At 42.1% G+C, this 15,485-nt stretch overlaps 3 protein-coding genes across 3 annotated transcripts; 1 reads left to right on the top strand and 2 right to left on the bottom strand.

Moving 5' to 3' along the window:
• Window positions 1-1,541: 1,541 nt before the first annotated feature.
• EAE98_001200 (uncharacterized protein) lies at window positions 1,542-2,843 on the bottom strand (the record flags this gene model as incomplete). Its single annotated transcript, XM_038948818.1, has 4 exons — window positions 1,542-1,600; window positions 1,664-1,895; window positions 1,955-2,076; window positions 2,132-2,843. 4 exons carry the CDS (start codon window positions 2,841-2,843, stop codon window positions 1,542-1,544), a joined length of 1,125 nt encoding a protein of 374 aa, XP_038815084.1.
• A 636-nt stretch (window positions 2,844-3,479) lies between these two features.
• On the top strand, window positions 3,480-5,209 carry EAE98_001199 (uncharacterized protein; the record flags this gene model as incomplete). The annotated part of the gene is made up of 5 exons (XM_038948817.1): window positions 3,480-3,676; window positions 3,730-3,868; window positions 3,918-4,230; window positions 4,283-4,755; window positions 4,835-5,209. The coding sequence occupies 5 exons, from the start codon at window positions 3,480-3,482 to the stop codon at window positions 5,207-5,209; spliced, it is 1,497 nt and encodes a 498-aa protein (XP_038815083.1).
• Window positions 5,210-9,636: 4,427 nt separating this feature from the next.
• EAE98_001198 (uncharacterized protein) lies at window positions 9,637-11,582 on the bottom strand (the record flags this gene model as incomplete). Its single annotated transcript, XM_038948816.1, has 3 exons — window positions 9,637-10,902; window positions 10,962-11,160; window positions 11,317-11,582. 3 exons carry the CDS (start codon window positions 11,580-11,582, stop codon window positions 9,637-9,639), a joined length of 1,731 nt encoding a protein of 576 aa, XP_038815082.1.
• Between the last annotated feature and the right edge of the window lie 3,903 nt (window positions 11,583-15,485).

The raw sequence follows: 15,485 nt of genomic DNA, 5'->3' as shown, positions 1-15,485 counted from the left end.
TTCAGGATCTTGCTTGCTGGGTACACTCTTTTGGCGAGATTTAATCCTGGTTGTTGCGTGTTGGCGGGCTCGTGGGAAACAAGATTTTTTTTTTGGTTTTGCTCATGGGTAAGGTTATGGGTACCTGGGTATGGATATCGTATGGGGTAAGTTGAACACGCAAGGCACGGCGGCGGACTAGATGATGTCTACGATACTCGTCCTTCGACTTGGATAGTCGGTAGTGTGGTTTGATAAGATTATGTGTATGCGTGCGAATGGTACTAAATTACTAGCCAAATCAGATCAGATCAAAATGCAGGCTAAATACAAAAATTATCATGTTATTCATAGCATATTTCTAGTCGGGAGGGGTGATGTGATACTGGGATGAAGCTTATCACGGGCCACTTTAGCTGTGGGGTGACGACAGCGACATCTAGAGCATCTCCTTTTTTTAGTTTGAAGGCCGTTGACATGACAGTGTCAATCAATGTTTGATAAAACATGGTGGCTGTCCACTTTCCGTGTTCAAAAAGTGGAAGTAAAGTACAGAGTACTAATGTTCTTGACCACATAATACTACCTCACCACTAGGTAAGAAATAGTTCTTCGTGGCTTATCGTGCAAATGTTCAGTTCCTTGACTCTTCCTTCGTTTGTTCTACCCAGCCTTACACTTGAAGGTTACACTCGATTGATCAATCTCAATTCCAACGCAGAATGATTACTCTCGCACAAATAATTTCAAGAGCTGGAATGGATGCTGAACAATACGAACGACCAATCATGTTCTTGGGAATGAGAATGTATTGCTCAACTCTGAACAACATAAAGATTCCTGAATCATTACTGGCGTTACTGGCAGAGATTATTCTACCTTGGCCTATTGAAATTGAAAGCCTGCCTCTCATTATCAGAAACCTTTTCACTACGACGGACCAGCAATATTCAAATCATGTTTAAACGCACAACAAGTATGGAAACATGTAAGAAATGAAACAAGAGAGGGATGAAGATTTGAAAATGGTGGGCGGATTTCTCAACAGGATACTTTTATAACACTAGGTAATTACCTGATGATTTAATCTTTCCTCATGCTCTCTACCTACCCAGCTAGTGAGCATGTAAGTCATTTCTAGTCTCGTCTTAAGGAGAAGATACTTCGAGACATTCGAGAATTTCAGATGGTCTAGTCTCTACTCTATCCAGCCCTGGACCATTCACATTTCTAGTTTGTCTTGGCTCTGAAGAAAACGGGTGATGGTCTTTAGTCGCATTGATTCTAGTGAGTTGTGACCCTGAAGACCACCAAGGAAAAAGCATATATTTACGATATTATTCAACACGACCAAATATTTGTTCAGCAATTGGCATTGAAAAGGGTCAATGAGAATCTTCGCTTTCATTCAAAGCCTTACATATACTGAAAGACACATCAATAACCTTATATACATCCTCGGACACCTCGGGTTCTAGTCAAATGGAACATTTCGAGCCAGAGTTTTCCCTCCATCAATTGAGCCGACGAGTAAATTATTCATTCCATCACAATATTTCAATTCATTTGGTGGGCTTTTCAGCTTGGGTAGCAACACGCAATCCATGACGAAGGTGAGGATCTAATCACGTATCACTGTCAGTATATTGTCTGCCAAAAGTTTGGTTGGACAATCAATACTCACAGTAGTCAAAAATCCCAGTGTGAAACGTAGCACGATTATCCCAGATAGCAACTGCATTGGTGGACCATTTCCATCTCACTTGATATTCGTATGCTTCCGCGACGTATCGATTGAGGAAATCGAGGAGAGATTCGCTGAATCGTTTTTCGACGCCCACAATTTCCTTGGTAAAGTTTTCGTTCACATATAAAGTCTTTTGTTGGGTTACTGGATGTGTTCTTACGACCGGGTGCTGTAGGATTTAATGGTAAGCCAATTGAATTATGTGTCATGGTGAAATATGATACTTACTATTGTCTCAATAGGATTCCTTCGAAGACAGCCATTTCCTTTAAGTGCTTTCTCGGCTTGTTCAAGACCACTATGTTTTGCTTCCAGATTTTCCAAAATACCTTTCAGTGTTGGAGATAATGCTATGGCAAGAAGTATTAGTATTGTGGACATCATTCATGTATTGGACAACCTTACACTCATAGATACCATAACCACTCGCCCAAATTGTATCCCCACCAGCTTCATATCCATCAGGTCCAGCTTTTGGAAGCGTATCCATTCTCAAAAAGGTCAATCCGGGTGGTTGGATCTCATAACTCACATCCGAATGCCATATTTGATGGGATCGACCATTTTTGGCAGTTTCATCCTTATGAATTGGATGTACCCATGGCAAATCAGGTATGATTCCTGCCATCTGATGAATATGAAGTTCTCCAAAGTAAGACCCAAATTCTATCTGTTCATGAACATCCATTTCCTGATCTCGCAGAAATACAACTCCACGTTCTGCGACCAATCGAGCGAGTTCATTTTTTTGGGTATCATCGAGAGATGTAAGTTGGATTCCTACAAGCTCAGTTCCAATAGATGGGGTCAGATGCTTTACTTCTGATGCTGCACCTAGTAATTTACTCTTCTTCGGATCCGAATCGATTCCTCTGTCGATAAATGGATGTTCGACCAAATCTGGGAGCTTAAAAGGCGTATAATTTGGATATTGCAACCCTGCTTTTGGTACAGATATCAGAGGCGATACACCTCTTGGCGTGGTATATTCGGGATGGGGTAAGTTCTCAGGCTTTGGTGGTAGCTTTGGTTGCCTAGAAGAACTGCTGGTTGGTTTCCCCACTGGGGATTCTGCAACAGCAAAGGCAGTCTTAGTGGAATCGTTAAGTATCGTCATTGCTTCAGTTTGCAAGCTATCTTTTTCGAAGTCAGAAAAGTAAAAATGTTCAAAAAGAAATTCTTTAGATTGAAGTCAGTTGAGGTCAAAAATAATGGAACAAATGTTAAGAAATTGACGACTCGGAGAGATTCCGTTAATCTTACCACAAGCTATCGCTATTCAATATACCGATACCGAAAGGGTATGAAAGATTAGGAATATAATAAGGCACGATAAACCAATTTATTGACACAATAAATTAATCCAGCAATCAAGTGTTAAAATCAACGAGGTCTGCATTTTTAAAAGACGCCATGTCAGGGGTGAGATTCGCAACATCTCGCTTGTGTCTCTGCATCGCTACCACATCCAGACCTTCGATATTTCCAGCCTTAATTGATTGGCTTGGATAACCAAAGTGACATAAAACCGTCTCCGAAGCACGCCTTTCGTTTGGCGCCGATTAGGGACTTTTTAGATACTCCCATGTGTTAATCACAAAACGTGCGATGCTTGTGTTGAGATAAGATAAAGCTTGAAAAGCTTGAAAAGACTGCGGTCGACCAGTTGATCGGCGGAACACTGGCAAGTACTTAGAAGTCAGAGTATAGTTTCAAGATCGATTGGAAACTTACATCCAAAGTATCATAGACGATGGGGCCGACAAACGATATCACAGCTCGGGTTGATAGTGTTGATGAGGACCCCACGGAGAAGAGCAATTCAGAGCTCAATAAACGACTTTTAGCAGTTGAATGGCACGAAGGTGAAGAGAAACAGATCCTAAGGCGATTGGATTTCTATCTGATTCCTTTGGTCATGATTATGTTCTTCACTTTGAACTTGGATAGGTATACTCAGAACCATCAATTCTTAAATACAGAAATGTTAACGTAATACACAGAGGCAATATTTCAAATGCTCTGACAGATAATATGATGAAGGATCTTTCCATGAATCAAGAAATCGTCAATACAGGAAATAGTCTTGTCTACGTCGGTATATGCATCGGAGACATTCCCGCGAATCTGATGATTCAAAAGGTTTATACTTTACCGCTTCCTCTCAAATCCTCGTATTAATCTTCAATAGGTTGGTGCTGATATCTGGCTGCCATGTCAACTTCTCGCCTGGGGTCTCGTAGCTACTTTCCAAGCTTTTATCAAGAACAAATCTGGTTTCCTAGCAACACGTTTCTTGCTTGGTCTATGTGAATCTGGATTTATTCCCGGCACGTTATGGTATCTCACCAAATGGTATACCAAACGTGAATTGGGAAAGAGAACTGTTTTGTTCTTCATTGGTAGCTACACGGCGAATCTACTCAATGGTCTCATTGCATACGGTTTGTTGCGACTTCGTGGAAGAGCAGGCTTGACAGGATGGCAATGGCTTTTTCTTATTGGTATGTGATGTCTTCACTTCCTCACCATGCACATTTTCTAATTATTCATTAGATGGACTCGCCACTCTCACCGTAGGAATCGCAACACTTTTTCTCCTACCCCGTGATCCCAGCCGCGGAAACTCCATCATCAAACTTCCCCTCTCATCCTTCACCCCTCGCGAATCCGAAATTCTCCTAGGACGACTCGTACGCGATAACCCATACAATACCGATCCTCGGGATTCCCATCTCTCTCAATTCCAAATCGTGGTTTCCGTTCTTACCGATTGGAAAGTTTGGGCGCATTGTTCGATGGCGTTGCTCGGATTAGAATATTCTCCTCCCATTGGAACATATTCCCCATCCATCATTAAAAGTTTTGGATTCGGAACTTTCAATTCGAATTTGTTGGTTATGCCGAATAGTGCTCTTTTGATTATCACTACATTTACGCTATCGTGGTGGAGTGATAAAGTGAATTCAAGAAGTATACCGATCATGTTTGCCGCAGTATGGTTACTGATCGGTTTGATCGTTCTCGATGTAAGTTCCACTGCATACCATGCCCAGATCCATCAGCCATCTCACACGAACCACCAAACTAACACTCCTCCCCTCCCAGACACTCCCCCACACAAAAAGCAACTGGACCTTCTACGCCTTCCTCGTCTTCACCGGCGGCTCTCCCTCCTGGCATCCCCTCAACGTCGCCTGGCTCAACGCAAACCAACCTACCCCTCGACGACGCGCCATCGCCGTCGCGCTCTACATGGCGATGACGAATCTGAGCGCCGTGCCGGCGAGTCATATTTTCCAGGCGAGTGATAAGCCGTATTATCATAATGGGTTTAAGGTGCTGTTTATTATGGCGGCCATGGCGATTAGTGTTATGGTGGCGATGAGGTTTGCGTATCAGTGGTTGAACAGGAGGATTGAAGAGGGGAAGGGGACGGTAGAGGGGGGAGAGGTGGATAGAGGGTTTAGGTATCAGTTGTGAGGATTGAGTTGGGGATTTGGTGGCTGAGAGAGGGGGGTGTGGTGATTGAATGGAATGAGGATACAGAGGAATTTAAACTAGGTTATTATATGGATAAATTGTTTGTAAAGTCTATAATCTAGAAATAATATGATACTAATATCAAACCACTACAGTATTGAAGAAGCTCAAGCGAGATGGGCAGTGAGGACGAAAATATAAGTAAGCATGTTTTTTCGATTTTTTCTAACAATAGTAGAATAAATGGGACAGCTTTCCAGTGAAGGATGTATGGATCGAGCTATACTTGTTTGAAGTGGTCTCATTTGTTATGGGAAGCGCAAATCGATCAACTGCCAAAATCTACACAATCAACAAATATCCTCTCAATTTCAGCAGCTCAATTTTGTTGTCATCCCTCAATCGTTCGATTGAGCACGATCATCTAAATGACAACACGTAAATGCCAGTGAAAAGAAAAATAACTCCCGTAACCCCAGTATCATAATCCCCAAAGCCGTGGAAAAATTCCCGCGCCTCATAAGGTTAATCTGTTAATCAAATCACAGCCCCCCTTGTCTGTCTCTCTCGGTCTGCGACAGATAGATAGATATTCTGAAATATAAATCTCCACGAGAGAAAGGGAGCTTATATAGGTATTTATCTAAGTAATTGGTTGATTTCTCGGGATTGAAGAGTTTTGCTCACTTATATTACAGTGAATGCAAACTTTCTGTATGTGAGAGGGGAAGTAATCCTTTCTTTGTTCCTGCCATATAGTCATGTTGATCCTGGAAGTCCCATTCGTTCATTGATTATGCTCTGATTTGTGGATTGGGATATTCACTCGGAAGAGCTACCTAGAGGTAGGTAGGTAGGTAGGTACCTGGGTATATAAACGCAACTGGTATAGTATCTTCATTCCTCATTCAACGCAGCAGAAGATTCTGAACAAAAGTCAAGTGATGTGGATGACTAGATACTCACCACCCTTAAGATTCTTTTTCGGAATGGTGTTCCATTTGTAGGGATATTCAGGATGGGAATGGAGATGTTGGAAATTTTGAATGTTGTTGTTGATAGATGGATATCGTTGTTGATTCTTAAGGTATTATTTCTCTTGTTCCCATCTTTCCATGTAGGTTATACCCGTACTTGTTGTCAAATTACATAAAGGTATTGTTGAATCTATATCCCTATCCCTATTTCTATCCCAGTTCTCTTCGTCCATCCAGATCCAACATTTGTCACATTTCCTCTACAAACTACAAGCCCGACAAGATTGAGAGGCAGATCTCATGAGTCCTCGAAACATGTACGGCAGGTAATGAATCCAAAATCAGCATGCTTGAATGTATTTGAAATTTCTGGGAAAGGGGGAGTTTATATATCCAGGATTCGGGTATCTAAGTTCATTTGATTGATTAGCTGATCAGGGATGGAACAAAAGGTAAGTGAATCCTTGAGCTCTGGAATTTGCATGGTGGGTATATAAAGATCTCAGAATCATTTGAACAGGAGTAGAAAGGAGTCACTACAGGCGTGGAGCCTGCTCAAGGAGTGAAAGACGTCGGTGATTCGATCGTGCGCTTGTTAAAGATATACCTACCTACCTACTAATAAGATCAGTTTTCTATGTCCATATTCGCTTATTCTGCAAGTCATTTGACAGTATCATCGACGTTGTCATTCTCATTTTTTGCTGTCAATTGCAAGTGATATATCTTCATGATGCGCGATGATTACAGTGCTAGCGATGGAGTAAATCTATTGAGAATGCTATCCGATGGAATGTTCTTGATATATTTGTGAGAATATGATGTCCAATAAAGGTTCTATTCCAGTTATCTCGCGGAGAAGTATATGGATTAATGATGAATGTTATTAGGGTTCTTTTATAGTGTGAAATTTGCACAGTATCCGCTTGATGGATGCCAGCTTGGAGTGAATACTTCACACCCTAATAGAAGGCAAGAAACAAATGGAGTATGCTGAACATTTTTTTCCCTAAGAAATCATTAGATATATAAGGAACCGGGTTGTTAATAGAATAGTGTCACAGAATACACTGACACGCGGAATTCCATTCATCATAAGGGAGTAGGAGAGGGGAGTATTCAAGCTTCCTGTGTTATACTCATGAACTTAATTATATCGTAGAGATCAGTATCATCATCTATACTAATTTCTTACTGCCATCAAGAGACGTAGGTTAGCTTACTACCCATGTTTCTCCCATCATCAAAACCAGACTGTCGCTGTCTCTTTACCCATAAATCAGTTTGATACCACTCAAACTTTTGCCCACAGCTAAATATAAACTACACATATATGGATCATCCCCTATACACACTTTGAGCCATAGATCACACTCTCCCCTTACACGAATCCTCGATAATTATAAATCCAAGCATTTTTCTGCAGTAAATCTATTACAGAAAAAGATTCCTCCTCAGCTGAGACCTCTTATATAATCCATCTATCTACAAATAAGACACATGACTTTCACAATCAGTGAAGACAACCCGGGTGATAATTCCAGCATTCCAAAAATCTGAACATAAACTTTAGGTATAAATCAACCATTTCCCACACTCCCAAAGAAGCAGACCAGATCCAGAATACACACAACGAAATTCCACCGGAGCAAAAATTCTGCTTCTGATTCATCTCACTCGATAGAAAGGAATGTGATATTCTATAGGTATATGCACTTTGATCTTGTAGTAGAAAGTCACTTTCCATTTCCCTCCTTTATTTTGCCGAATGTAAGATCTTACATCATACCATCATTTTACATACCTAGTGCACACACCCTCTATTTCTTCTGTCATCGTATATGATTCTCAATTCTCAATTATAGATCTTACCCATTCCCTTCTTTTCCTCCATCTACTTATACCACACCGTCTCTTTCGAGTATGTGCTCTAGAAACCCTGTCACTCACCGTCTTATGATTTCTTATCCATCTAGCAGGATTACAAACCTACTAGATATTCCGCTCAACTGTGAGAAATATTCCAAAGTATACATATACACATGAGTCGCGACTTAAACAAAGTCGATACTGTGACAAGCGGCACTCAGCAAAAAAAATACAAAAAATACATACCTACCTACCTACAATTTGAAAAAGGGAATCGATAATCTCCCACTTCAGTCCCAACATACTGAACCTCTTTCAAATGAGCGACGAAGTCCTCAAACCTTCTATTGCCCCCTCCCAAGAGTATCTCTCCTCGCTATATCGTTAGATTTGTTTTCCCACTCCTTTCCTTACCATACCATACCAAACAACCTCAAAAAACAACCTCAAAAAACAACCTCAAAAAACAACCTCAAAAAACACAATCCAACGAATCTCCATACATAACCCACCACTTTCGAGCCCCCAGCAAACGCCCAGTCCAGTCTTACCCAACAACAAACATCACATAACTCTCCGACCCAACTCTTCACTTCCATCCCGTAATCCACAGTATGAATATCATGAATATCATGAATATCATGAATACCATCATCCTCCTCCCCAGAAACTCTAACTCTAACTCTAACTCTAACCCTACCCATACCTCCTACCCATACCTCCTACCCATACCTCCTACCCATACCTCCTACCCATACCTCCTACCCATACCTCCTACCCATACCTCCTACCCATACCTCCTACTCATATTACACATCTTTCACTCATCACCCTATTCTCTCTCTCACTATCCATCCAAACCTCCAAACCTCCAAACCCCCTCCCCATCTAATCCCCTTATCCCATTCCATCCCATTCCATCCCATTCCAACCCATCTCAACCCACCAAGAAAAATTCGGAAATCCGGAATCTAAACAAACACCGCTGTGGCTGCAATGTTGCTAACCAAACCCCCCACATCCATAGTCAGGATAGTTAGTCAACATCCAGCCCCAACCCCACCAAAATTCCCAAACTTCGATACCCTGAAAATTAACCTCACGACGGACCCAACCACTACTGTAAAGTGTCCTCATAGTGCCCGCAGATAGTGGTGGAGTTAACTAAATATTGTAACCTTATACCAACGTACAACAAGACTAATTGAGAATTTCTTACCACAAAAGTTAATCTTCATCATTCACAGAATTCACATTCAAATCATCCACATAAAAATAAAATATTCATAAGACATCAAGAAACTTTGTATTAAGTATTAAGGTTGAAGTTGGTTTGCCCTAGTGGCAGATTGCGAAAAGACAGTCTGGGTATAGGGGGTATCAATACGCAGCAGAAATCGCAAGCGCAGGCAGACCAAAACATAACAGACGCGTAAGAAAATGAAGATGGACAAAGAGTACTGCAAAAATGAGAGTGGTATCAATCAATCTTGGGGGTATTTCAAGGAGATCCGTTTTCCCGACGACAACAATAAGAAATCATTACGAAGATGCTATGCAACTTTAATGATGTGAGTTGCTTCATGCGGTAGCAGAAACTTGAGGAGTGGTGCTAGCTGGAGCAGCAACAACTGGCTCAGTGACGACTGGCTCAGTGACAGCTGGGGCATCTTCAGTGGCGGCGGTCTCTTCGGCGATCTTATCCTCAGCCTTGGTCTCGGCAGTTGGCTCAAGTGGCTTCTCAGCGGTCTTGTCAGCCTTTGGAGATGACTTGGACTTGACGGTAGCACGGAGCTTGGCGAAAGGTGACTTTGGCTTCTCAGTCTCCTCGTCACTGGTGGCGGCAGACTTATCCTTCTTGTTCAACCATGGAAGGGAGCTCTTGCGCTTATCGGCCTTGGTGATTGGAGTTTCAGCAGCCTTGGGGGTCTCACCATTGGTGACTGGTGACTCGGTGGTCTCAACTGGTGCTGGAGCAGCCTCAACATTGGTGTTCAATGGCTCAGTGGTATCAACAGCTGGGATAACTGGGGCATTCTCAGAAACTGGCTCCTCATCCTTTGGAGCAATAACTGGGGAAACAGCTTCAGGCTCAGGCTTCTTGTGAGAGAATCTAGATTGGAGAGTACCGAAGATACTGTTACGCTTGGTTGGAACTGGCTTCTCAACTGGAGCAGCGGCGGCAACAGGCTCCTCAACAGCTGGGGCAATAGCAGCTTCTTCAGTGGTGGCTGGGACTTCAGTAGCAACTGGCGCATCAACAACTGGAGCGGCGGAAGCATCAGTAGCGACGACTGGCTCCTCAGTGGATGGAGAAGCAACAACTTCATCCTTTGGTGCCTCGGTCTTCTCTTCCTTCTTTCCGAAACCTGGGATGGCACCGAAGATGGAAGTACGCTTATCACCCTTGCGAGAAGCAGAACGGCTCTTGCGATCCTTCTTCTCAACCTTGAGTTCAGCCTTCTCCTCCTTCTTCTCTTCCTTTGCCTCGGCCTTGGCTTCAGCTTGCTCCTCTTTTTGTTCTTCCTTGGCCTCCTTTGCCTCTGCCTTTTCTTCCTTCTTCTCGGCCTTAATTTCAGCCTTTTCTTCTTTCTTCTCTTCCTTGGCCTCCTTCTTTGGGGTGGCGGCACCAGAGAATGGCTTGACCAAGGCAGCGTGGCTGGTCTTGTAAGTCTCACTCTCCTTAACAGATTCGGCGATTTCCTTAGCCTCTGCGACCTTGACCTTCAAGGTAGCAACCCAGTTATCACGTTCGGCGAGGTTGGCAGCTTGGAAGGTGTGCTTGTGGCCGTGGATGGTGAAGAAGAAGTCGACAGTGCCATCTTCGGAGACATCAGAAGCTTCGGACTGTAGAAACACATGTTAGAAGGGTTTCATCGGAAATGAAGCTAGGATGATCGACTTACCAAGTTCAAGATACCAGCTGGGCTGGCCTTGTCGCTGGACTTCTTGCTGAAGAACAAGAGACCCTTTCCAGTGTGGGATGACCAGGCAGCATTGTGGTTGCCAACATCTGGCTTCTCGCCACGGAGGTAGCTAGAAAGGTTCTTGTGTTCAACTGGCTCAGATCCGAACCAGAAATGCTTCTTTTGGAAAATGAAGCTCCTGTAAAGGGAATATGTTAGTTTTCATTCATAAATCATATCGATCGAATTAGAGGTCATCTCAAACCCTTTAGAAGTAGGCGCAAACGATGGAGAATCCAATGCGCCTATTCTGGAATGAAGATATAAATCAAATTTTGGGTGAGTGATAACTTACTTGAGTAAACCTGGACCCTTGTAACCCAAAACTCCCTCCTCAACAGGTGTAACCTCCTTAGCAGCTGGTGCAGCCTCAGTAACAGCCTCTGTAGTTGGCTCCTCAACAACTGCTGGAGTTTCGGTGACTGGTTCAGTTGCAGCAACTGGTTCCTCGACCTTTGGCTCGGCGACCGGCTCAACAACTGGAGCTTCAGTAGTGGTGGTTACTGGAGCGGAAGCAGCAACGACTGGCTCCTCGACGACAGGCTTTTGAATATCCGACATTGTGAAATAAAAAGCAAATTAAATGAATCAAATATCCTTTTTATTATGATGATAGATAGATAGATGATAAGGAGAACTTGACGGTATGGATGGCGTAAGTTCCTCGATCTGATTTAAAGTATCTGAAGTAAACAAAGAGGACGTTCTTTGAAGTACAAGAAGATGTGGCAAGAAGGTTTATTAAGATAAATAAGGTGACAAAGTGTGAGGAAAGAAGGAAGGGAAGTAAAGAGAAAAGAGAATTTTTTTTCCTTCTAATATGGTTATGGGCAGATTTACTTTTATTGCTTTAATACCATTTTAATACTTAGGTACCATGACTTTGCAAGGGCGTTAAAGCTAGCGGACTAGCGAAATGAGGTAGGAGGTAGGCACGGTAACTACTTTGAGGCGATAGGCTAGAAGAGACTATCTGAGGGTGGAGTGGGTTTATTGAAGAGTGCACGGGCCAGCTGGGGCCACTTTAAGGCGTGAAGGGCTAATAAGGATCCACCAAAAAAGCAGACTATGAAGATGAAAGAAATGAAGTACCGTATTATAGGTAATCGACAGCAGATTGGGTAGGAGGAGGGATGTATGGAGTGATGAGTGAGTGAAGAGTGAGTGAAGAGTTGATAAGTGAGTGAAGAATGAATATCTCAGTGTGTGTGATGAGTCAGTGATGAGGGAATGAGGGAATGAGGAATAAGGGAATAAGGGAACAAGGGAATAATAAGTGAGTGAGGAGTGAAGTGTGATATTCAAACAAAGGGAGGTTTACGTATCTACCTACCTACTTACTAACTACCTAGTAGTTATCGACGGGAATAGATACATAAATGATTCACACCATATACTTATTATTAGGATACCTAGGTACCTACTCTACAAGACTCACTCATTCATGATTCATCACTTATGTAATAGAATTTATTTGAGTACATCCTATCCCTAGGTAGACTCAGTAGGATAGTACTGATCAAGACCATCTATCATCTATCACCTATGTCACATTTACCTCCATCTACCATTTAATCTTAGTTCCATTCTTTCAAAGGATTTATTAGTAAAAGGAGTATTTGATGTATATGTAATCTCCAATACAGTCATCTACGGAGTAATCAGTCAGTCTGTCAGTCTGTCTGTCAGTCTGTCTGTCTGTCAGTCAGTCTGTCTGTCAGTCAGTCTGTCTGGCAGTTATTAGTCTCAGTACAACCAAGTAGGTATGTTTCATTACTTCTACGTAATCTTCAATATAATGTTAACAAAAATACCTAGTATTTACAGTCACTCAATATCGATACCCTTTTCTTACCTTTTTCTCCTTTGCAAACCTTCTCATTCCTAATTCCCCTCCTTTCTCTCTTTATCGTCTATCCCTCTCTCTATCGTCTATCCCTCTCCCTATCTTCTATCCCTCTCTCCCTCCTCTCTCCCTCTCATCCCTTATTTGATCCTCTTGGATTAAACCCGGCTATATAAAATGGGTCTGGAACTTTTCATGTGGATTCCATTTTGATCTTCCATCTCTCAAACCTTCAAACCTTCCAATGATTGAAGCGATGGAACCATGATTCCCATGCCATAGTGTTCAGATGAATCAATTAACTTTCCGATGACCACACTGACTCCATAGAAAAACATATTATATTGAAAACTGACGGCCACTCATCCCACTCCCCTCTCCTGATTATGAATCCCCGTACCTGGATCTTCTATCAAATGTTCCATACCACCCCCTACCACCGACCGATCCATCATCTCGAATCCAGAATACGATAAATCTTGCAATTCCGATGTTTTATATTCCGTATCCTTCAAAACTTTAACGGCACGTTCATTACAAAGTAATCATTTTTCAATATCACTCCACCATCCAATTCATTCAGAGATGATGTATGTACTATTATATGGACAATGGTGTGGTGTGTGGTGTATGTGGTGTATGTAGTGTATAGATTATACCGGCGCATAAAGAGTTTCATCGACAACCCAAAGAGTGGCAACATAATATCCCCAAATCCTCCACCACCAGTGAGTATTCTCACTAGGAAGACCATTCATTTCCTTCCATATTGCACCGAACCTTTGCACCAAACCTTTACAACCTGTCAAAATCTTAACATTCCTTCTCCAGTTTCATCATCTCTAATCTGTACCTTTCAAATTTTTATATTGTATTTCGTAAGCGTCTCAGCATCGATACATCATACATCATACATCATACATCAAACATCAAACATCAAACATCACTCTCTATCGTAAACACGCCATACCAAATCATTTTTATATCATCCCATCACTCGATCAAGAATCTCCAACCCTCTACCCTTTTAAGGCAAGCCGTATCGGCGCATACGGTTTTTCAACAGGGGATTTATGCTCGCATGATCAATACATAGGGCGATCTTGCTTTAGTCTTACTGTGAATGCCGATGTTGTGTTGGATGTGTGGCTCTAGTGGCCCTCCAATCCAATCTATTCCTATCATCAGCATGCAACACAACATGCAGGACGATGTAGAATGGATCGAGAGATATGAATGATATGCTAGGAGCGGGAGGCGTCTCTATCTCTTGACAACTTGAATGGACTCGTATCGCCGCACTCATCTTCCTGTGAGAAACAAGCACCCGCCACTCCTTTTCCCACCACCTATCCTTTCCTTCGCACTCATCCATCTCAAAGGGAGAAAAAAATGTTGACCATCCATATCCCAAATTAAAAATGGGGTTCGAATGATGATTGATGATTGATTCTTGAAAATCATTGAATATATTCAACACGGACCAATTCTCACCATCAAAGCTTTTCTTATCTCCTAACCATGGCCAGGGATGAACATTTGAACATTTGATTTGACCGTCCACTCCAAAAATGATACTTTGATGATGGATGTTCAACCTCATAGGATCATAATATATCGTATACAAGGAATATTACCTTTTTAGGAAAAGTCACACACACTCTTGATATATACACATTCATGCGTATGTATGACAACATACCTACTGCAACAGCGTACCATCAGCCATGGTGGCAACATGCAGCCTTCTCCGATATACAAAGTCACGTATGAATAGGGGGGAGAAGAGACCCTCGAGAGGAAGAGAGGGTCATGGCACGACAAACGCTCCAACGGTACCAGGGGGCCATGAGCAAAAAGATGGGAAATGGAAAGAATGGAGCACGACAAATAGGAGGAAGCATTGTTATGTTTGTGCTCTAAGCTTGGAAGGCGAGGGCGTGGGCGTGGGCGTGGGCGTGGGCGTTCTGACCATGTGAACAACAAGTAAGTGTGAAATTTTTGAAAGGTGTCGGTTTATCCATCTCTAGAACTAGGTATTTGTGATTTGTGACTTTGATATTTGACTTTGATATTTGATGTTGGTCCCTCTTTTGGTTTTGGGGAACTCTTGGTGATTCGTGATAACATTGAAAAAGGTATATATATATATATATCTACATATGGACAATTGATGATTGAGTTTACTAGGATGCAATGTATATCTATCTACCTAGGTAGGTACCTCGGGAGGTAACATCATGATCATATACGATACAGAGTAGAAAGTATGACATAGGATTTCATGCAACTCAAATGCATTAAAACCTTCCCAGCTCCATATCTTGATTGGGTTACAGGAATAACTCAAGTGATCTCTTCCTCTTGCTTTCTCTCTGTTCTCTCTCTCCTTCTATCTTCTAGAAGGGAAACCTTCGGAATAAACCCTCAGAATGATCTCAAAATAACCCTCAAAATAACCCTCAAAATGATCTCAAAATAACCCTCAAAATAACCTTCAAAATAAACCCTCAATATAACCCTCAAAATAAAACCTCAAAATAACCCTCAATATAACCCTCAAAATAAACCCTCAGACATCATCCAAACTTTCTCCTACTGCAGTCTCCAGTCCCTAG

This window comes from Botrytis deweyae, assembly GCF_014898535.1.
Source record: "Botrytis deweyae strain B1 chromosome Unknown BDEW_002, whole genome shotgun sequence".
Classification (NCBI taxonomy): Eukaryota; Fungi; Ascomycota; class Leotiomycetes; order Helotiales; family Sclerotiniaceae; genus Botrytis; species Botrytis deweyae.
This window is presented reverse-complemented; position numbering and strand designations above follow the sequence as displayed.